This window comes from Macaca thibetana, chromosome 9, assembly GCF_024542745.1.
Source record: "Macaca thibetana thibetana isolate TM-01 chromosome 9, ASM2454274v1, whole genome shotgun sequence".
NCBI classification, from domain to species: domain Eukaryota; kingdom Metazoa; phylum Chordata; class Mammalia; order Primates; family Cercopithecidae; genus Macaca; species Macaca thibetana.
In genome coordinates this window covers 108,409,620-108,433,292 of record NC_065586.1, presented here as the reverse complement: position 1 = coordinate 108,433,292, position 23,673 = coordinate 108,409,620, and the positions used below count along the sequence as shown (strand labels likewise).

Below are 23,673 nucleotides of genomic sequence, written 5' to 3'. Positions count from 1 at the left end.
CCAAATTATATCAAAGATTTGGTGGAATTCTTGCCTTTCTTTAGGAAGAGGGACACAAAAGCACTCTCACTTCCCAATTAATCCAGTCTTCATTGAGCTCCTAAGCATTTCCATTAGCAGTATTTTGCTTCTGCCCAGAAAGGGAAGACTGAATTCTACATCCATCACAGGCTCCGTTTTCTATATGAAAATTTTGTTTTCATTGTGGTAGGCTTCACTCCTCCCCAGAGGCCTTCAGCATTGGGGACTGAAGGCTTTAGACTGATACTTAAAGGGAGAGAAGGCAGAAGGTATTTATGTGGAGAGAAGAGGAAGACTTTCTCCTGCTACTTTAGCATGGAGACAGTAGGCCAAATTTATCTTCTCATTCCCCATAACTCCTTTTCTTGAGATAATGGCTCTGGATCCCAAACACCTTGCTCAACCATGAAAGGAAACAAGGCCACCTCTACTATGAGGCCTCCTAGAGAGCTAGGATAGTCCTCATCCATCCATCCATCCATCCACTTATCCATCTATCCATCCATCCGTCCATTCACCCATCCACCCGTCCACCTATTCATGTGAACATTCTTTAATCCAAGGAGCATTTATTAAGCACTTACTCTGTGCCATTCTGGGGTACACAAGAGAATATAAACTTTCTCTTGATCTTTAGCTTGCAGTCTAGTTAGGGAGAAGAAAGCATAATTGCATGTCATAAAGCAATATTAAGGACTAACAGAGCTATACACAAAAGCGTAGCAGTAACTAAGCAATCCATCACTGTGACATTAAAAGAATATTAGAAAATAATATGCAGATGAAGGAATGGGGCCAGGTAAGGCAGTTGCCTATTATTATCATGTCTTTGTATTGTGTGTGTGTGTCTTTTTTTCTTCCAGCCCTAGCCCATATGCTTACATAAGTTATGTTCATGTAATATAGAGTTAGTTCTGCCTTTCTTATTGAACATCATAACATAAACATTTGGCATCTAGACACTCATACACACAAAAACACACATGTGTGCACACACAGACATCCATATGCACACACATGCACATATATATATGCACACCGTCATATATATACACACACATGCATACATACACATACGTACATGGAGAAGGAGAAAGCGAGAGTGTCTTTATGGATCACAACTAAGAATTTTGATAAGAACACTCTTCTAAATCTATATTCAGTATTTTTTCTATGTCAGCTAAGGATACCTAGGGGAGAATTACTTTTCTTCTTTTTCTTAATGTTTCTATTGTGTTTAGAACTAATGAGAATTTACAAGAGATTGTTTTGAGAGTACTTTATCTTATTTTCTCAAAGGAGAAGTTATGAGAGAAGAAGGGTAATCAAACATCATGAGGCTGTTAGTTAATGTGAAGTCAAAACACATCCAGTTGCTGGTGAGAGACATTCGGGCTTTATAGGCAGGGATGACCCAAAGACCTTTTCCCCAAAATGTTAATCCATGTCTTAACCATTCTGGCTAACACGGTGAAACCCTGTCTCTACTAAAAATACAAAAAATCAGCTGGGTGTGGTGGCGGGCGCCTGTAGTCCCAGCTACTCCGGAAGCTGAGGCAGGAGAATGGCGTGAACCCGGGAGATGGAGCTTGCAGTGAGCTGAGATCATGCCACTGCACTCCAGCCTGGGTGACAGAGCTAGGCTCCATCTCAAAAAAAAAAAAAAAAAAGTCTGTGGCATACATGCGAGTCTAAGAAGTTCTAGTTGTAGAAACCCCTGGGAGAATTGGGGAATTAGCTATCAACATGATATATTAACACTGTAAACTGTAGTCATAGGTTATTTATTTTAAGGCATTTTTTTTATTCCATAGCACCAGGTAGAGATACAAGATCATAAAACACAATGATGAAATGCAGCAAAACTAATAGAACATTGGTTTATTCTGACAGCAAAGGATTTGAACATGGCTATGAGTATGCTATTTAAGAGTTTTCTACTAGAACCAATAAAATATGTCTTCTGTTTTTCCTGACTACAAAAAATCTGAATTTACAGAAAGGAGAGATCCTAAACTCGTTGGAACTCCAGCTTAGGGACCAAATCTAGACTAGATTGAGTCATTTTACTCTAGCCTATTACTCAACAAACATATACTTCATGTATCTGGATATTTCATAACTAGTTTAATTTCTGAGTTCACTAACACAAGTTGTAAAAGAATCATCAAACTGCAGATTGCAAAACTTCTCAAATACATTAAATACAGAGAGACAAATGCATGTGTTGTTTTCAAATTATAAGCCTCCTAATTAAGTCTTTACATAACTAAGAACTTAGAACTCTGCCTTTTCCTATCACAGTCCAGCCAATTCTCTACCAGAATTTCAGTTTGTATTTTGTTGACAATGTAAATCATTTTTTTGGGCATATTCTGGATCACTGGGGTGGCCAGTTACCAAGATGTGCTACTGCATAATTTCATTGGCCACATTTGCATTTGTGTTTCTGATTTTGTGTTAGCTTCATTCTAATCATCGTAAGTGAATGAGACAAAACCAGATGTAAGCTTCGATGTTTAAGTGAAAGCTAAATGAGATCAGACCATTTCTTACAAATGAAAACTTTTTAGTAGAGCAAATAGAGAAAAATAGCATTGAGTGTCACAAGGCATTTATTTGTAGGATTGAGTCACCAAACTCACAACACCTGTGTCGTTGGAGTCACTTTATAGTCATGTTTCCAGCAGCGGTTTCACTGGGGCAATGCCATGTTATTAGGTTAAATTAATGTGAGTTGTATTCTTCTTGTGGTTATTCTTTTTGCAAATATTCCTATTTAATTTGTAATTTTATTTTGACTTTAGAAGTATACATCTGCTATAAAAACACAGAGTTTATACCTATATCATGTTTATATATTTAACAAATGGTATAATACATACAAATTAGGTCAGTACTAGGCGTTGTCAAGAATCCATTTCCTTTATATCATTAGGTTTGAGCGAAACTATTGTATTCCACTCTGATTCCCACATCATCTCCCACGTCATCAGTTGAAAGGTTGGAACCCCCTGCCTGGGAGCTCAGCTGTGGTCCTTAGGTAGAATGATACTGCCTCAATGACAAAGCCCCTTTTCGGCAAAGTCAGCTATTAATGTGTGTTCTGTATTTAGCGTTGACTTTGTAGTTGCACCCTATATTCTCTTCAAAATGCTCAGTGGTACTTGGTTGGGTATGCTAACCTTTTAAAGTTAAAATAGCTTTCAAAGGAATTCACTGCAGCCCTGACTTGAGTATGGAGAAAGGAGACTTCTCCCGCAGCTTTAGAAGGACTGTGAGATCTAAGGGAATAATCTAAGTTTTTAGGAAGTAATCTAACTTTTTCTTAGAAAGAAGAAAGCATCACCGAATTCACAGAAATGTTTGGAGCGCATATTTGGCAAAGTGCTATTCTCTGCTCCCCAACAATGTGGTCTTCTGTTTGTTCTTTTCGGCAGCACAATAAATGTGTTTGTCATTTGCTGAGGATGATTGTGGGTGGAGGAGCAGCAGCTGCCTGGCTAACTCCTACAACATGGCACAAATCCCCAACATCATGATGAGGTGGTGGAGAACATCTGTGGACCAGAAGGGGAGGGAGATGGCACTCAGAGACAGTTCTGAAAGGGTTAACAAAAGAATTAACAAGAGTCAACTCAGGGGTCTTCCTAAAATTCCATACATTTTAGACAAAGTCGATTTTGTTCATCTCTTGGGGATTCTGTAGCTCACATTTATCAGTTCAAAGAACCTGACAGATAAACCTAGGTTGTGGACCTCTGACAAATAGAAATCAGTGATGGTGCATTGTACTCTAGGGCTTTCACTATAGAACTTAAAAATGATGAGAATCTAGGACTGGAGTTTTAGAAGTTGATTTACATGATTTTCCTGTAATGATGAGAGCAAAATCTGGCTGTGAGATTATGAATAAATGAACTGTCTTACCCCATCTCCTCATGTAGTTGCTTCCTTCTTATTCAGGTGAGATCTTGGGTCTTAGCTGAAATGTTTCTTCCTCTAAGGGGCTTCCCTGGCCGCTCTCTAAATCACGTCCCCCATCGCACCCCAAATACTTTGCACATACTAGCAAAGGAAGAGGCTTTGTCTGTCTTGTTCACGGCAGTAGCCATAAGACCAGCTCCTGGTACAGTCATCATGATCATGGCTCACCCTCACTGGGTATTTGCTGTTTGCTGGGCATTGTTCAGTGCCCTTAGCTGTAATTAAATATCTATACCACAGCCATGTAGACAGGGGCAATTATTAGCCCAATTCCACAGAGGAAACTGGGGTATGGAGGGGTGAGGTCATTGCCCAAGGTCACTCAGTTAATGAAAGACAGAGCCGTAACAGGAATCCAAATATTTGTTGAATGAACAGATCACTGAAAATCTTGTTCTCCAAATGTTGGAACCCAAGGGAAGCCATCTGGGGATGGCTTTACTGAGACAGGGAAGTGAGGTCCAGTTCTGCTTCATCCAATTTACCTTCAGTTCCTCCCTCTCTTCAGAGTTCAGGGGCTGGTCAGAGGGAGACCTCTTGATCTCGCCCCCTCTGCCCCACTCGGGTGTGCTTTAAACTATAATTTTCAATCCTTAAAAGTTTTGCTGGGGCCAAAGTTAAGCTTCTCTTAAAATACTCACTGCCTTTTAACAGCACAGCCCCACGAAATCCCAGAAGTGTCTCTTTTCCTTACCTGAGAAGCTATAGAGACTGGAAAATCCCCTGCCTGTAGTGAGTAAAGAGAGAGAATGCAGAAAGTTTAAGAAAAGATCACAGAAAGGAGAAGTCTCAGAGTGATGTTTCTAAAACACAAAACCTGGCTGGGGGCGGCGGCTCACACCTGTAATCCCAGCACTTTGGGAAGCCGAGGTGGGCGGATCACTTGAGGCTGGGAGTTTGAGACCAGCCTGGGCAACATGATGAAACCCTGTCTCTACCAAAAATACAAAAATGAACCGGGTGGGGTGGCACGTGCCTATAATCCCATCTACTCAGGAGGCTGAGTCAGGAGAATTGCTTGAAGCTGAGATCACACCATTGCACTCCAACCTGGGCAACAGAGCGAAACTCGGTCTCAAAAAATAAATAAGTAAATAAATAAATAATAAATAAATAAGTAAAACACAAAACCTGACCGCAATCCTCCCTTGATTAAACCATCAGGTGCTCCGTTGCCTTTCAGACAGTTTATACTGGGGGTTTACAAAGTTTCATCTCACAATACTTTCTCTCCAAGGCAGGGGTTGGTAAGCTTTCTGAAAAGAACCAGATAGTAAAGATTGTCAGCTTTGCAGGCCATACCATCTCTGCTGCCACAAATTCACCCTGTAGTTGCAGCGTGCAGCTGTAGATAGTATCTACGTGAACGAGTGTTGCTGTGTTCTAATAAAACTTTCTTTAAAGGCACTGAAACTTGAATTTCATATAATTTTTTTTTTTGGAGACAGAGTTTCACTCTTGTTGCCCAGGCTGGAGTGTAGTAGCACGATCTCTGTTCACTGCAACCTCCGCCTCCCAGGTTCACGTGATTCTCTGGCCTCAGTCTCCCATGTAGCTGGGACTACAGGTGTGCACCACCACTCCCGGCTACTTTTTGTATTTTAGTAGGGACACGGTTTTGCCATGTTGGCCAGGCTGGGTCTTGAACTCCTGACCTCAGGTGATCCACCTGCCTTGGCCTCCCAAAGTGCTGGGATTACAGGCATGAGCCACCAAGCCTGGCCCTGAATTTCATATAATTTTTACATGTCACGAAATATTGTTGTTTTGATTCTGTTTTTGAACCATATAAAAATGTGAAAACTGTTCTTAATTTGCAGGCCACAAAACCAGGTGGCACCTGGGTCCTTGGCCCTTGGCCCTTGGCCTTAGCTTGGTGACTGTCCTCTAAGATAGAGCCGCTACTGCTTCCTGCCTTCCCACAGGTTTTGCCCACCCTTCATGTCACACTATCCTTCGGGTCTCACTTGGAGATTGTCAGCAGAGCTCTTCTGCAAAGCCCTGCACTAGGTTGAATCCCTTTGCTCTGTTCAGGATGAATATCCCTTATCCAGAATGTTTGGGACCAGAAGTGTTTCAGATTTCAGATTTTTTTTTTTTTTTTTTTGGAATCTTTGCAGTATACTGGTTGAACATCCCTAACTTGAAAACCTTGAATCTGAAATCTAAAATGCTACAATGAGCATTTCCTGTGACCATGACCTTCGAGCATCATGTGGGTGCTCAAAAAGTTTCAGATTTGGGAGCGTTCGGATTTTGGATTTTCACATTAGGGATGATCAACTGTGCAACCATGGCACCAGCCCACTGTCACCCCCTTAACAGTAATTTCTCTTTCCCTTAGTGTCTAACATCTCTCTCCTTGCTAGACAGTAAATCCCTTGAGGACAGGGCTTGCGTGGGTCACATTTATTTCTGAAATCCTAGCACCCTGCTCAGGCCAGATAGTGCTGGGTACTCAGTAAAGGTTTTTTGACGTGCCCATGACATTCTCATGACATATTTTCTTCCTTTCTTTCCTTCCTTCCTTCCTTCCTTCCTTCCTTCCTTCCTTCCTTTCTTTCTTTCTTTCTTTCCTTCCTTCCTTCCTTCCTTCTTTTTTTTTTCTTTCTTCTTTCTTTTTCTTTTGCTTCCTTCCTTCCTTCCCTCCCTCTTTCCGTCTTTCTTTCTTTCTTTCTTTCTTTCTTTCTTTCTTTCTTTCTTTCTTTCCTTCCTTCCTTCCTTCCTTCCTTCCTTCCTTCCTTCCTTCCTTCCTTTCCTTTCCTTTCCTTTCCTTTCCTTTCCTTTCCTTTCCTTTCCTTTCTTTCTCTCTTTCTTTCTTCTTTTTCTTTCTTTCTTTCCTCTCTCTGTCGTTCTTTCGTTCTTTTCTTTTTTTTGAGATGGAGTTTCATTCTTGCTGCCCAGGCTGGAGTGCAGTGGTGATCTCAGCTCACTGCAACCTCTGCCACCCAGATTCAAGCGATTCTCCTGCCTCAGCCTCCTGATAGTTGGGATTACAGGCATGCCCCCACCAAGCCCAGGTAATTTTGTATTTTTAGTAGAGATGGGGTTTCACCATGTTGGTCAGGCTGGTCTCGAACTCCTGACCTCAAGTGATCCACCCACCTTGGCCTCCCAAAGTCCTGGGATTACAGGCGTGAGCCACTGTGCCCGGCCCCATGACATCTCATTTTCTATTATTATTGTTCACTGCATGCTCTGTTTGGAAGCTCAACACTTCCTTATTTCTTGAGGGTATTTGAATTTAGGGTGCAGATAGAACTTCCAGAGTAGATAACAAACCTCAACTCCTTCGTTTGGCTTGAGCTGTTCCCCACCCCTGGCTAGAAGACTCCAGGAGCAGACAAAGGTTGTGCCCACAGGCACAACTGGTTTGGCAATTCAGTAAAAATGCTCAAACCGGCTGTGCCTGTGGATGCAGCCCAGAGTGAACTCAACCGTTTGGAAAACAGAGATGCTTACTCCGCAGGGAGAGCTCCACGACCAGGACTCCCCCGGTCTGGTCTCGCAGGAGGCGCTTCCTTTTATCGCAGGTCTGAAGACCCAGGCAGAGGGGAGAGAAGCGGGGAAGGTGGGATGACGAGTGAGCAAAGGGGAGAAAAGAGAAAGAAAAGACATTTTAAAAAGGTCACAAATGGGATGGAGCCACAATTCCCCGGTCAACAGATATGAGTTACTTTTTTCAAAAAGAGAGACACTGTTCATCCCTTCTCCAACTTGAATTCAAAAAGAAAGCTTTACTTTGTTAACTCTTCAAGCCAGAGGGAATCCTGCTGGAAGAAGTCATTGAGTGTGGAAGGGATTGATACCGTTTCCTTTGATAAGGCTTTTACTTACTATCACTCTCGCCACTATAATTAGAGAAATGGACACTTGCAAATGTATTCTGGTTCATTTTCGTTTCTTTCTTTTTAAAAATATGGCACCGATACTTATCCTTTGATCAACTGTACAGTGTCTCTCCCGTCCTCTCCCTGGCTCTGCACTCTCTGGTTTCTTTCCCTTTTGCTATTTGTGCTCATAAAGAACCATTTTCTGGCCAAATGAATCAATAGCAATAGAGATTATGACCTTATTTTTGTTGGTTACTATAGGCTATGTGGGTAGCAGCCTCTTTGGAAACACCGAGGTCTCCAGTTGAAAGAGACCAGAAAGGAGAACAGTTTGAGATTTGGCATGTCTGTCCCTGTCTAAGTGGTGGTTCTCAGGTTTGAGTGAGCACCAGGATGACTGCTGGCTTGTTAAAGCACAGCCTGTCAGGTCACAAGGGTCAAATCAGCCATGACCCAGTGTCGGAATTTTCTACAGCATCTCTCTGAAGTCACAGAGGTGAACCCTCGGGCTGTGCAGTCAAGACTAAAAGCACTCACCCTTTGAGTTATGCCCACAGCCTGTCCCTGCCACCTAGACCTTGAATTTCCCTTGCCCTTTTCACTTCTTCAAAGTATTTCCATGTCTGTTATCACTTTCATTTACCAACACTGCTCTCTGATGAGGGAAGGGCCATCATTACTGATCACACTCTACTTAAGGATGAGAAAGCAGGTCCCAGCAGGTTAGGTGACACATGCCAGACCATGCGGGTTGTTGGAGGCAGGGCGGATAGGGTCCAGAGCATCTGCCCCCACGAGCATCTGCCCTTACACTCAGTGCCATTTCCTCCAGATGCCCTCGGCACACAGCTGCCCTGGCCTGGTTATGATTTCCCCGCTTAAACTCCAGCTCCTCCAATTCTGGTGCCCTTTGGGTAACATTTTCCTCTGGAGAGAGACAGCTCACCACTGGGCAGGAGAGTTTCTCACTGTCGCAGATGAACGTCTCACAGTGTAACCACACCTTGGAGAGTTTGGGGATGTTCTGGAACCGGAAAGCATTGAATTGGAAGGTTGCCCTGTGATCTTTCCCATTCTCATGCACGAGGACGGTTTCATCCGTGGGGCAGCTGAGGCAGATGGGGGAAGAAGAGTGAACTGTCACCTCCTGGAACTCCAGCAAGAGCTGCTGAGCAATTTACACACAAGGCTCCCGAGGTGGTTATATGGCCTCTAACCTTCCCAGGCATTTTGATTAGCAGCACCTCACTTGATCCTCACAACTGTGAGGTCAAGTTGATGAGCTAGGAAGTGGGTATGACTGTCCGCATTCTACAGACAAGGTACAATGGGAGGGGAGTGACTTATAAGAGCTACACTTTTAGTAAGTTGTACCTGTGTCCCAAAGAAAGCAAATCCCTAGGAGATAAATATGTCCAGCCTTGAGGGATATACAAAGTATATGTCCAGCCCTTGAGGGATATACAGCCCTGAAATATGTCCAGCCCTTGAGGGATATACAAAGTAAGGACAATGGCACCAGGAGCAGCATTGTCCCTGTTGCCACAGCTGCCTAAGCTCAAGTCACACCCAACACATTTCTGTGTGTGAACTGTGAGGTTTTGCATTGAAAATTTGTATTTATGGTATATTATTTAAAGTATATATATATCTACATAGTTACCTTTGTAAAAATGTGGTCACGTTTTTAATATAAGTACAGAAATAATAACTGAAGGATACCATCTAAATGTTAACACAGGCTGATACAAAGTGATAAAATTACAGACATTTTTGGTTTTCTTCTTTGTATTTTCATGTGTTTTTCCAAATTCTCTATAATGAGAATATGATATTTGTATAATATTCCAAAGTCTCAAAGGTAATAATTCAGTTAAAAAAATGACACAGATGGACGTTTGTTTAAGCTGGTGGTTCTCACTTGGGGGTCCACTTTGTGCCCCAGGGGACATTTGGCACTGTGATTATCCAGACTAGGGGAAGTGCTGCTGGCATCGTGAGTGGGCAGAGACAAGGGCTGCTGCTGAACATCCTACAGTGCACAGCGCAGCCCCCACAATAGAGAATGGTCCCACCCCAAATGTCAAGGTGCCAACATTAAGAAATCTTGGTTTCAGCAAACATACTTTTTCATTTAACAAAGACTGATTACCTAAGTGCTATTCCTTTAACTAGGTATTGGAAACAGACACAATCATTCTTGGGATTGTACAGAGAAGCCCACACCATTATGGGGGTTTGTTATCTGCAGTTAACAAGAGGTACCAGTGTCTGTCCCTCTGCAGGAAAAGGTCTGTGTATCAAAAGCGTCAGACCACTGAACAGCACCACAGCAAGCCCCAGATTAATGCGACGCTGAGGCATCTTTCTTCCTGTATTGTAAACTTGGCACACATGCCAGAGAGTGGTCCAGTTACCCCAGGGAACCTTCACGACGTTTTCCACCCCACCCCCATTCCCTCAGAAACAGACAACAGGGGGCCAAGCTAAAGCCAGGAGCTAAGGAAGTCAAGTGTGAGAGTGAGGGAGTAAAGTGAGGGAATGCCGTACGTTTGTATCTGGACCAGGGGTCAGAGTTGGATCTGTGTGTGGTGGGCTCTGAACAGTGATGAAACTGTGGCATTTTCCAAGTTGTGAAACAATACTTCTGTAGGATCATTTTGTCAATAAACCCGAGATCCTCATATGAACTCAAGATGGGAGTTCTTAAAATAGCTCTTTGCAGCCAGAGTGCCCCAGGCATGGTGTCAGCCAGTGGAAAATAATGTAAGCAGAGCTTTGTCAGGGGGTGGGGAGGAGGCAAAAAATAGGCAGGTCTAGATGCCTTGGCACTGCTGCTTCTTGGCACCAGCTGCAGTACCCACATTTCAGTGGCAGCTGCCTCTAGATGGTGGAAGCCCATAGGAGGCTTTTATGCCCTCTCTGCACGAGCCTCCTTTCCCATGTCGGATTGCTCTTTGAGATAAGTACGCTGCTTTCAGGGCATCCATGTGTACAGGGAAATTCCTGATGATATATCTCCTACCATCTCTCCAGGAACTTTTGTAAACTGGGTTTTTTTTCCAAAGGGGCCCAGTGTGAGCAAAAATCATCTGGAGATTGTGGGAGTGGACTTTTCCATTCTCCCCTTTGACACTGAACTTTGTGCATGTATCTCCAACTTTGAGGTGCCATGTCAATTAGGAAGAATGCAGAAATGGATCGGGATGTCTTACATCTGGCTGTGCTGAAATGCAGATTCCCTGGGTTTCCCCAGAGTCCTGATCCGGTAGGTTTACAGTGCACCTGCATATGTAATAGCACCCTAGGCAGTTTGTGTGTACACTAGAGCTCGAGGACAGTTGTGCAGACCACCCAAAGCCACAGGCATCCCTTTTTCAGCCATGTTGGACATCTGCCAGATGGGAACAACAGCACTAGAACTCCCTGCAGAGAGATGATTCCAGGGGTGGCAGAAGCCTTTGCCTAGTGTGACCACTGCCTGAGGGAGGCTCCCAATGCCTGATAGCAATTTCAGGTCCCTGCAGGTCAATAAGTTATGTCAGAATTCCTGAAGTCATTTAATTGCACCATTGCTAACAGAGGCTAAATGAATTGAATCACTCAATGGCAGATGTGAGGTAAACACCCAAATTAAGCTGCCATCTCTACAGGAGGCATTGCTGGGCTGCGTAGGCGTGCCTCGGCCAGCCTGTCCTGTCCAGGCCACTCAGGAGGTAACACTGACTGAGTACGAATCCCAGGCCTTCTCCTTACTAGCTCCATATCTCGGGCACGTTTCTGGACCTGTGCCTCAGTTTTCTCCTCTATAAAATGATGATTATTATACTATCTACTTTATAGAGGATTTAATTAATGACATTTAGATAAATTAATATTTGTAATACACCTACCTAGAACAATATTTGGTATATTGTAAGAGCTGTATAAGTGTTTGCTAAATAAAAATACAGGTTCAAAATAGCTCCACTTTAGTTATCTAATTATCTTTATCCTTGACATTAATTTGTGCTTGGCCTGATGGGTTCTGAGAATAACACAGGCACATTGGTTGTTATGTGCTGTGTTTAGAGAATGTTCTCTTCTTTGTTTACTGCTAATTATGTGCATGATGTCCACATCTCTTGTCTAGCTCTGTCTCTCCTCTGATTTCCAATGGTACAATTCTAAGTAATTCTGGGCAATCATCATTTGAAGCTTAACATGTCTGTTGGTGAATTCAGTGAGAATCCATATTTCCTTATCCAAAAACCTCCTTCTCCAACTGCCAAATCCAAACACTCTTCCTCAGCTTCGTAGTCCAGAGATTTAAGAACACAAAGCCATTTTTTTCCATTACTCCCCATGTTTCTCACACTGTCCTTTCCTCCACCTCCTATCTGATTTGTTCCTACATTTTCTCATTCCTGTAGAAGCGTCTCCCTACTTTTTATTACCTTGTTTCATTCACTTGGCTACAATAGCAGTTCATGTCTTATCACTCTTGCACAATAGCTGCCAGGGCCTGTAATCTGGTCTTTCTCCCTTCCATGCATGTTTCTAAACCATCCCGTGTGTGACTTCCGGCATTGCTTTTCTAGGGCGCACTTCTAGTACTACTTTAGTGCTTTACTCCAGATTGTAAGAGCTCCTGGTTATCTACCTAATTAGTAATAAAAGCAATGATCTTATTTAAAATGGTTGGACTATCTAGCAGGTACCATCGGCTAAGCTTTCGATATGGATTATTTAATTTAGTCATCATCACCGTGGTTCTGTTGTCAGAATAATTGGATTTGAATTCAGCCTGCTCACTTCCGCTTGCACACATACACACATGCACACATACACACACACACACACACACATTTACTGTGAGACCTTACCCTCTCTTGTGCCTCAGTATCCTCATCTGTAAAATGAGGATGATAGGAAAACTACCTTCCTTGTTGTAAGGCTTAAAGAAGTTGATACAAGGTAAAGCTCTCAGAACAGTATCTAGTCCCTAGAATGCACTGTGTCCTGTTTCTTAGTATTTGTCCTTTGCCTGGAACCACAGAGGATGTCACTGATATAACTCCAGCAGGCTTCACTCTTCCTCCCAAGCTTTGCCACGCCAGAGCAAAGTAGCCCGATAAATGCCCGGTTCCACTGCTCAGCCCTGTCTCTAGACAGTGTACCTACCCCTTGTTGATCAGCTGCCACTGCAAGGGATACATGAAGTCAGCTGAGGGGGTGGCCCAACAGCTGTTCAAGACCACTTTAAACCTGGAAATAAAACAAAATGGCATCACTTTGAAACAGAGAATCTTATGCCTGCAAGTATCTGATGATTAAAAAGTATGTCAGCTAGTCTTTTTTTTATTTCTTTGCATTTAAACATATAAACTTGGAGGAAATGTACTTACCTAATGCTTAACCCTTTGGCTTCTACTCCTGCAAAGAGGTCTGAACCGATTTCGGATGTCTCCAGGACAAAGGGAGCTTCTTTCTTGATGGAGAACTTGGCATTCTTTGGAAGGAAATTGACACTGGGCATTATGACCATTCAGATTGAGCAGCTGGGTCTGCCAGGAGCAGATGAATTGGGATGGGGTGGGGATGAGAATCAACCCAAAGACAGAAGCACGTGAGACCACAGAGTGATCCTCCAGGAGCAGAGAAACTCTTTTAGGATGCTCTGCCGTCTTAGAAGGGATGAGGACGTCATATAATCATGTATTCTAGATTTTCTCATTATGGTGAGGCACACACCGTATGTCTCATTTACGCCAATGAAATTTGACTAATGGGAAACAAGTGAAATTCAGGGATATTAAGGCACTGTGTTATACTGAATCGCCCAAGGACACAGGGACCGAGCACATACAACACCCCCCTCTGCCCTCACTTGTTTCTACTTTTTGCCTGAGCAGATTTCAGTATGGGTTGGGAAGTATAGGATCTGATTCCCAGTACAATCATCAACAATAACAATCACAGCCACAATGGATTGATCAACTACTACGTATTGGGCACTGTTCTGTGTATTGGGATGGACTCTATGTCAGGATTTTGTTAGCGAACAAAGCAAAGGTATCTGCCTCCAATGATCTGGCATATTCTAGCAGGGGAGACAAACAATAAGTAAGTAAATGATATAATATGCAACTCTAGACCATAGGACATTATCTAGAAAAGCTGCAAAATATGCAGAACAGGATAAGGAAGATCAGGAGTATGAGGAAGGGCAGGTTGCAGTTTTAAATACAGTGGTTGGGGAGGCCTCACTGAGGATGTGACATTTGAGCAAGATTTGGAGGAAGTGAAGATTGGGGCCATGTGGCCATCCATGGAAGAATGCTTGAGTCAGGACAAAGGCCCTAGGGCAGGAGTGTGGCTGGCAGCACAGCAAGGAGGCCAGTGTGGCTGGAGTAAGTAAGTGAGTCAGGAGGGTGGAGAGTGGGGAACGGGGCTTGGGTGAGGTTAGAGAAGTTATGGGGACTGATCAAGAAGACTGGGGCTGGCTGGGCACTGTGGCTCACACTTGTAGTCCCAGCACTTTGGAAGGCTGAGGCAAGCAGATCACTTGAGGCCACAAGTTCGAGACTAGCCTGGCCAACATGACAAAACCCCGTCCCTATTAAAAATACAAAAATTAACTGGGTGTGGTGGCAGGCATCTGTAATCCCTGTAGTCCCAGCTACTCTGGAGGTTGAGGCAGGAAGAGCTCCTGAACCTGGGAGGTGGAGGTTGCCATGAGCCAAGGTTGCACCATTGCACTCCAGCCTGGGTGACAGAGTGAGACTCTGAAAAAAAAACACCTCAAAAAACTAAACACTGGATCTTACACTCTGAGTGCAATGGGGCAATAAGGAGTCAACACCATGATTTGAGCACAGGAACAGCAGGTGCTGATCACTGGCCTGGCATATGTGATATTTGCCTACCATTCTCATCAAGACATGCTGGGTGAGCTGTTAGGAGTAGCAGCAGTGTTTCTGTTTGACTTACTCAAAGGAGGCTGATTTCTCCATTCTCTTAGTCTTGAGTTCATTCAATTCTAGTAACAATCTTGAACTGCTCTGTGGATTAGCTTTCAGAGACAAAAGCATTACCATGGAAGGGCAGGGATGCTGGGCTAATCCGAGCTCCCACTGCTAACTTGGGACACACTATAGGCAAGTCAGCCTTTCAGGCCTCAGTTTCTTCCTATGCAAAATGGGCATAACCTTTGTGACTTTATGTAATAGAGGAATAAAGCTTAGACCAGATTACTGTTTGAAAGATTGAGTTTCTTAGACCTGGAGATTTGCAGAACTGCAATAGGTAGACAGTGGCAGGAGGAACGGATTTCAGCAAGGATGTTTAGTTTAAATGGACTTTATAGTATTCCATGGTGTATACATACCACATTTTCTTTATCTAGCCTATCATTGATGGGCATTTGGGTTGATTCCATGGCTTTGCTATTGTGAATAGTGTTGCAATGAACATATGCAGGCATGTATCTTTGTAATAGAATGATTAATATTCCTTTGGGTTGCATGTATCTTTGTAATAGAATGATTTATATTCCTTTGGGTTGCATGTATCTTTGTAATAGAATGATTTATATTCCTTTGGGTATATGCCCAGTAAAGGGATTGCTGGGTCAAATGGTCTTTCTTGTCCTTTGCAAAGACATGGATGGAGTTAGAAGCCATTATCCTCAGCAAACTAACACAGGAACAGTGCATGTTCTCACTTATAAGTGGGAGCTGAACAATGAGAACACATGGACGCAGGCAGGGGAACAACACACACTGGGGCCTGTTGGCAGGTGGGGTTGGGGGAGGGAGAGCATTTGGAAAAATAGCTAATGCATGCTGGGCTCAATACCTCGGTGATGGGTTGATAGGTGCAGCAAATCACCATGACACACGTTTCCCGATGTAACAAACCTGCACATGTACCCCTAAACTTAAAATAAAAATAACAAATAAAGATAAAAAAACAAAAACAAAATGGACTTCACCCCTCACATGTCAAACGCACAGAGACTTTGCTGAGAGGACTGAGAATCTCTTTAGTTTCCTAGTGCCTCTGACAGTATTTTACTGATGGCAAGTCCAGCAAGGGCTCCCTGACTCAGTCACCTAGAAGTCAGTTGCTTCCTCCCATTTGTCAGCCCCTGCACCATTTAAATGGCTGCAATAATCGGATAATAATGTTTTTAATCATAAGGGATCTACTGGCTTAATATGCAGGTTGAAGTGGCAGATTTACAGTGGTTTTTAATGTTCCTTGTTATGTTCTGAGATTTGTCATATTTTGAGAGGCCATTTTCAAATATGGGAACTTACCTGGGGACACTGATGTAGTCCCCAAGCCTGTCAGAGGTATTACTCCCAACTCTTTCTGCCAGGGACCAGCCAGCAGAATGTTAGAATATTGGAATAATACCTCTCCTCATGGAAGAACCTGCCTGATTCTGTTACAAAGTGAAGAACGGAGCTGGCACCATTAATGCAATTTCTGAAATAGAACACTAATGATTGAGTTCTTTATATTCTCATCCAGCAGCTCAGGCAATGCTTGGAATAATTTTTCCCCTACCTTCTTTATAATGTGAAAATTAGAAACCTATTCTAGATCCAGTAACCTCCCTTTATCCACAGGAGATATGTTTCAAGATCCCCAGTGGATGCCTGAAACTGCAGAGAGTACCAAACCATATATATATTACTTTTTTTTTATCTGATAACATAGATGGCTGCTGAGTGACTGACAGATGGGTAGTGTCTACAGTGTAGATATTCTAGACAAAGGGATGATTTACATCCCAGGAAACACAGAGCGAGTGGTGCAAGATTTCATCATGCTACTCAGAACAGGTGTGCAATTTAAAACTTAAGAATTGTTTATTTCTAGAATTTTCCATTTAATATTTTTGGACCACAGTTGACCAGTAAGTGAAACCATGAAAAGCAAAACTGTGGGTAAGAGGGGACTACTTTACCGAACGGTTGAGTCACAACTAGCCGGTGTCACAAGTTAAGGATGAGTACACCTGGCTTAACAATAGTTCATGTGGAAAAATCTCCGAGTTGCTTTTGCTTATAAGCTCCATGTGAAATAGTGGTGAAAAAAAAACTGCCCTAAAGTTATTTTCCTAGGACACATTCCTGGAATCTTCCAAAACCTAGAAGGTCGCCTCTGACCCTTGATGGCCTGCACAGGTCTGATAAAGTCTAGAATATAACACTTCAACTCTGGGCTTCATTTTTTAATAGAGGTACTGAGCAACTGGATCATATTCAAGAAGAGTGACTAGGATGGTGAATGAACCACCAACAGAGACAAGAGGTTTAGCTTGGAGAAGGTGGAGATATTTGGAGGACTGTCAGCCACATAATTATATGATATTATTTCAGAAGACAGAACCGGGACACATGCATGAGAGTTCAGGGTGTCAGATATCAGAGCTGATCTAAAATGGGAAGGCCCAAATATCATTGTCTTTGGAAGAGGCTGGGAGGCCACCCCACAGCAATCTTGCAGAAGGGTTTTGGGCTTTGGGTGGAAAGCCGAGGTTCACCACCTCGGAGGTTTGTTTTGACTCTTGGAGTCTATGATTTTGGCCTCTGTTGCTTGCATTTTTTCCATCTTAAGCTTTTTCATTTCTCTCTCTCTAAGAGGAATGATCAGTACTGTTTTGACTGAATGAAAGTCAACATAATCCCACACTGACATCGATGTTCAGCCTTATAAAGGTAACAATGCTAGAAGCCCTCAGAGTTTCCACTTTAAATAGAGTCAAAGTCTACAATGATGAGAAGGGCTACTTTCTTGGGCACTTAACGTGTGTCAGGCACTGTGCTAAGTGCTTCCGAAAGATTATTTCATTTAATCCTGTAACAAACCAGTGGGTTAAGTGCTATTATTATCCCTGTTTAACAAATGCAGAGATAGAAACCCAGAGAGGTTAACTCACTTGCCCAAAGTCACACAACTAGTAAATGATGGAACAAGGCTTCAAACTAGTGGTCTGTTGAGAAGGCCCATTTTCTTAACCACAGCACTAGGGTGTTTCCGTAAGCCAACTACCTTCCTTCATTTTGTATTGAGGGTCAAAATAACTTTTCACTAGGAATACCAACCATGGGATATTGTCAAGAGTGAGTGGGAGGGGGATGGAGAGAAAAGAAAGAGGAAGCCTGCTGAGTAGAACTGGTGCTTTTAGAGCCCAGCATTTGAAGCTCTCAGGATCCTAAGCAATTAGCAGTGCATTGATTCCATTGTGTTATCTAGGGCACAGCTCTCTTTCTGGTAATTTGATGGAAATATATGCAGGGAGCAGTTGTTGCTTCAGAAACACATAAGAATTCTCTGAAAGCGGAAGAAGGGAGGAGAAAAAAATACCAACCACATGGGTCAGGCATAGGGAACTGAGCCCATGGCGGGAATATTAATCAGCACGAAAGTGTCAGGACAGCACAATCCCTTCTTTGCTGAGGCCTATTTGTCCTAGAAGGGTCTTGGTGGGCCTCAGGGGAGGCTTGACCCTTAGTTTTATACTTGTTGAAGGGGGTGTCCCGTTATCTGTCTGTCCAGCCCAGAGGATGGCCTGGAGGATGCTGAGGACATGTCTCTTATTATTATTTTTTTTTTTAAAAGAAAATAAGCTCATTCCAGTTCTAAGACTTGATGTTTTGTGTATGCCTGAAGCTCAGCTCTACAAGGCTGATGGTGGGCGATGATTTTTGACAATCCTGGTGTCTCCGTGTTGCCTACTGCTGTAAAACCTTCATAGGATCATATCTATAATTTTGTCCGGTTAAAACAACAATTATTCACTTCCAGACAGGGACTCAGTAGCAAAGGCAGCCTGTCATCAGGGAGTCCCCTGAGACTGTTGTCAGTGCGTGGAAGCCTATTTTCCTCTCCGGATGGCTTTCATCAGTGACTGTAGCGGTTTCACCACCTTATCATCACCCTGGTGGCCCATGCTGTATTTAGCCCCCGATTATAGGTCAAGGGCTGTATGGATTCCTTTTCTCAGTACTTAACCACTAGTGGTATGTGGCTAGGGGCAGATCTAGATTTTGTGGGATCTTGAAACTTTTACAATGTGGAGAGCCCTCTTTAATGAAAAGAATCACATTTTTGAATACAGAATTAGACACAAGGGCCTTGAAATGAGTTTCATTCCCTTTGCAGTAAGCAAAGTGACCATATCTAGGAGATCTGTGTTCAAGACTGGCCACTGCTCTGAACTACCTGTGGGCTCTCAGGCTAATCCTTCCTCTCTCTGGGCTTCTGGTCCTCATCTGTGAAACAGACTAGGTTATTCTAGGATCCCTTACAGCTCTCGCCTTCTGAGCTCAGCAGGGCTAATAGCTTCCAGGCAGCAGGTTAAGCAAGTTTAAAGAGTTGAAAGTTAATGGAGTTACAGGTAGTATGATATTTCTCCTTTGAGAAGTGAATGGGTTGGACATGAAGCCCTTCCGAGGAGGTCCTCTGGCTCTAATGTTCTATGCAAAGGTTTGTATTTCTGCCCACATCTTCTTTTAGTCTGCCGGGACAGTGTCTCTGTGTGCATGTGTCCTCAATGCAAGCTGCAGGTTTGAAGAAACAAAGCACCCCTTCTAAAGAGGAGGGCAGCTGGGCAAATGGCCACTGCATATTTAGTTTCTCTGGAGCACTCTATTTTGAGAGAGACCAAAGTGTGCCTTTAACTTCTATGTCAACATAGGCAGCCTGCCTAAATTAAGCAAGTAGGAAACGCTACTTGAAAGGCTTCAGAGACAAAAGAATTAGGCAGCGGAGGCCGACCCCAATCCTTCTCTTTAGCCCTGTCCCAGTCAGGAACCTCAATACCTTGTGCCAGAAATTTTAAGAGCTAGATCTGAAATATAAATCTCTGGAGTGGGTTGTAGTGAAAACTAATCTTGACCAAGAATCAGACATTGGCTGTCTTATTGTCTATTGACCTTGCCTCAGTTTTCTCATCTGTAAAATGGAAAGGTTGGTCTTTTATCTTTGCGGAAGGTTGGTGTTTTTATTTTATTTTATTTTATTTTTTTTTTTGAGGCAGAGTTTCACTCTTGTTTCTCAGGCTGGAGTGCTGTGGTGCCATCTTGGCTCACTGCAACCTCCACCTCCCGGATTCAAGTAATTCTCCTGCCCCAGGCTCCCGAGTAGCTGGGACTACAAGCGCGTGCCACCACACCTGGCTAATTTTTGTATTTTTTTTTAGTAGAGATGAGATTTCACCAAGTTAGACAGGCTGGTCTTGATCTCCTGACCTCGAATGATCCGCCTGCCTCAGCCTCCTAAAGTGCTGGGATTACAGGCATTAGCTACTGTGCCTGGCCGGAAGGTTGGTCTTATAGCTTATATCTTATACCTTTCAGCTCTTCTATCCAGTCTATGAATCTGACTTTCTGTGACACTTAGTTTTTAAAGAAGTTTAAAGCTAAACCAAAGCTTATGTTTCAACTTGAATTTAAGAATGGGGCTCTGCACAGAGCTTGAGGAAGACTGAATACCGAGGAAGCATCCCACCATCTCCTAGAAAGGCCACAGGGAAGTAATGGAAACCTGGAGGCTACTTACAGTGTAGAAGTTGAGAGACAATTGGCTTTCAAATGTGCCCATGCTCCCATTCTTCACATGAACAGTGGCCACTCTGAAAAGGGGAGAGAATTTTGCATAAGGACTGAAACACACTGATTGATAGGACCTGCAGCACACACATGAGGCAGCCAGCCCTTCATGCCGCACAGCAACTTACCTCTGGTCAAAGGCAGCCTGGTTCACCAAGTAGGTGGAATGGTAGGTGCAGGAGAAGGAGTAGTTGACAGGCTGGTTTTTTACAATCACTGTGCTGTCATTGGAAACGATGTGATTGTAGAAGTGATAGATAGGTGGCTTGTACTGGACAAAGAAAGGAGACAGTCAGGATGAATCTGTGTCCCTGCTATGGGAATGAGGGTTCTGGGAAAAGTGCGGGAAGATGGCTCAGAAACAAGTCCAGTGGGGAGACAGGAATGTCTGCCACTGACAGTGGCATCAACTCTTCTTGTCTGTGGGTAAACTGATAATTTTGTAAAGGGTTCCTTAGTTTATTCAACTAAGAGTGTTTAAAAACAATCTAGGTTGATGTTGTATGCTTTAACATCTCCATGTACCCATTGGGCTTCTGACCAAAAAGAACTGGCTCAAGAATCTCTATTTCCCAAGGTCAACTCTTCATCCATTTCTCCTGTCCAAGTATCCTAAATGAATGCTTCACCCATCTCCAATTTCTAGAATGTTCCCTTCTGGTTCTTTGCTCTTTCCTTCTTCTGACTATAAGCACGATTTCTGAGACTCTTTCCTCTGACTTGTTGGGCTCTAAAATCACAGAATATTAGAGCTACAGGGGATCTTGAACATCCACTTGAAAAGTGACCGACCTGAGACCATACAGATGATTTCTAGTTCACCAGGATATACTCAAAGACATGGCGTCTTGTTAATCATGCTCATGACTCTTCCCATTAAATCACTGAATCCTTGTGAAGCCTTCAGAAAGAGGAGCTGGCCCGGGAAGCTCTTTGCTCTCATGCTCTGAGATGGACAGACACACAGCCTTCTGGCAGGTAGGGCAGTAGGAATGCTAGACCTTGGTGGGGAGGTTGGGAGACCTAGCCTCCTTTCGTGATTCCACCCCTACAGGCTCTGTGGCCCTGAACGAGTGACTTTATTGGGGAGTCTCAGATTTCTCATCTGTCATATGATACTTGTTAAGAGGGCATCTGTTTCCTAATAATTATCTTATGATACCCCATCCTGGGCACTTCACAAGATGGAGTTAGAAGTTGTGTTATACATTGGTCACTCCCTAAACTGCCCTTCCAAATGCTCCTTATCACCACTTTACGGTCTTAGGCAGAGAATGGCTCATCCATTCACCCATCCGATCCAGGAAGGATGGCAGCTTGTGAGCACAGGCTCAGAACTTGAAAGTGGGAAATGTACTTTGCTCTACTAGAAGATAGCTTCACTGGCTTTGGCAACAAATTAGGAGGATAAGGGTCAAGCCAAAAGAGTTATCTAAACTAGGCAGAAGATAAGATGTTAAATAACACTCACATTCCAGGATATTTGGGAATCAGGATTGACCTTTAAAAGGAAGTGGGTACATTCTGAATCCTTTCAAGGACGGATGGTGGACATCTCATTCTTGGATCCAGTTGCCTTACCTTAAACAACTCTACACTGTGTGGCCTGGTCTTACCTCAGACTGGGTTCCACAATAGGACTTGTTTTTAGGTGATAAATCTGGGATCACAAATTGGTAGTAACCTCCTTCGTGGACCCCGTTGTAACACAGCCCTCCGAGGGCCAGCTGATGAACTTCCCATCCATAGGGACACTCGGGGATTTTGGTGATGATGGTTTTGGGATAACAAAACACAAGAATGACATCTGGAAAGAGCACACGTATAGTTTAAAATCAGTTATGGTAATCATGCTAACCTACATAAAGAACAGTGGGTTCCAGCTACACCTGAGCATGCAAAAGCAGTGGGTTAAAAACACCTTCCCTGCTATTCACCAGCTGTGACGAACGTTTTCCCCAAACTTCAGTCATTGGAGAGTCACTCCTACAGTTTTTGCTGCATTTATTTAATGACCGCACCTCATTTAACGTGGAATTAAAATTAGTCCATTTGGAACTTTAAAGAATATATCTGTGAAACCACAGATAGGATGTAATAGGCATATATAAATATATATTAAAATCTCCATCACAATGAGCACATAACTTAAACATTTTAAATGTCAATTTCATGCATAATATTGTGAAATACTGATTTAGGGCACAGGATAGAAATTCCGTAGTTGAATGGAAAAACAAGTGGAGATGTTTTTTATATATATATATATATATATATATAATGGGATGTGGGGAGAGAGCGTGTAAGCAAGAGAGTGAAATACAGCAAGCATTCTCTAATTTAAAAAATGTCTGACTTTATCCAATACATTTTTGCTCCATCTGGGAAAAGTCTGATTGATATTGGTGGGGGAGACTTAAGTATTTTTCTACTTGGCTCCATCATTGCATTTTTATAACAAGTTAAGCACAGAAGTGCTGAACATTGTAAAAGGAAACTTTTCTTCCCAGGAAAATGGACTGTGGCGAGGACATACCTGCTTTATTTGGAGCGCATGATTTCGCAGAGGCTTCTGCAAAGATGGCCAACAGGACAAAGGCCTTCATCACCATTGCTTCTCAGAACCTGGCCTTTGCCAGGTGTCCAAACCAAGCTGGCCAAATTTTACGGTCCTTCCAGGGCCTGAGCCTCGATCATTCTAAGTCAGAAACATGAATGAAAAGTTAAAATCAAGGGAAGAACAAAGCCACACATATAGTCCTGGGGAAATTTTCAAGGGAGATCAACGATGTTGTGTCACTTCTAATTGTTTCTTGTTAGCACTGAGAGGCAAAAAGTGGAGCTCATACCGTTGGAAGAGTCAATGACACATGGAGTTGTTCATGTTCCCGACTGTTTCATTCTCTCCGGACTGTGGAGGCTGCCTGCTGGATGCTCCCCAAATCTGCTGCCCCAGTCCTAGTTTGACTTTATATAGCCCAAGGATGTAAAAGAAACTGGCTCCAGATAAGTCACAATGAGCACGCATTATCCACTGTGTGGGGAATAAAAGGGGGGCCTGCACAGTAATCCGATGGGAAGCTCAGTTACTTGAGTCTAATTTCTTTTGCTTTACAAAGTTGGAAAAACTTTTTTTTTTTTAACTGCCGCAACCAAGATTGGGAGGAAAAGTTGATTTTTTCCCCCTTTGTACACAAAATAACTCTGAATGGAGGCAAACTACT

General features: G+C 43.1%; 1 protein-coding gene across 1 annotated transcript; it reads right to left on the bottom strand.

Annotated features, from left to right (window-relative positions):
* Nucleotides 1–1,801: 1,801 nt before the first annotated feature.
* TECTB (tectorin beta) lies at nt 1,802–23,395 on the bottom strand. The gene is made up of 11 exons (XM_050804417.1): nt 23,299–23,395; nt 22,986–23,147; nt 22,066–22,256; nt 20,578–20,720; nt 20,400–20,472; nt 13,229–13,332; nt 13,005–13,088; nt 8,788–8,950; nt 7,471–7,543; nt 4,703–4,735; nt 1,802–3,581 (listed from the first exon to the last, which is right to left on the bottom strand). Exons 2-11 carry the CDS (start codon nt 23,059–23,061, stop codon nt 3,532–3,534), a joined length of 990 nt encoding a protein of 329 aa, XP_050660374.1. The 5' UTR covers nt 23,062–23,147; nt 23,299–23,395; the 3' UTR covers nt 1,802–3,531.
* Nucleotides 23,396–23,673: the final 278 nt, after the last annotated feature.

Bases quoted from the DNA above. Each gene is read 5' to 3' on its own strand.
- TECTB (XM_050804417.1), bottom strand. From the start codon at position 23,061: ATGGTGATGAAGGCCTTTGTCCTGTTGGCCATCTTTGCAGAAGCCTCT. The intron at 13,089-13,228 runs GTAAGTACATTT...TTTTATTTCCAG, and splicing joins GCCAAAGGGTTAAGCATTAG to GTTTAAAGTGGTCTTGAACA. The intron at 4,736-7,470 runs GTAAGCATCTCT...TACTCACTACAG, and splicing joins CGTGGAGCTCTCCCTGCGGA to GCAGGGGATTTTCCAGTCTC.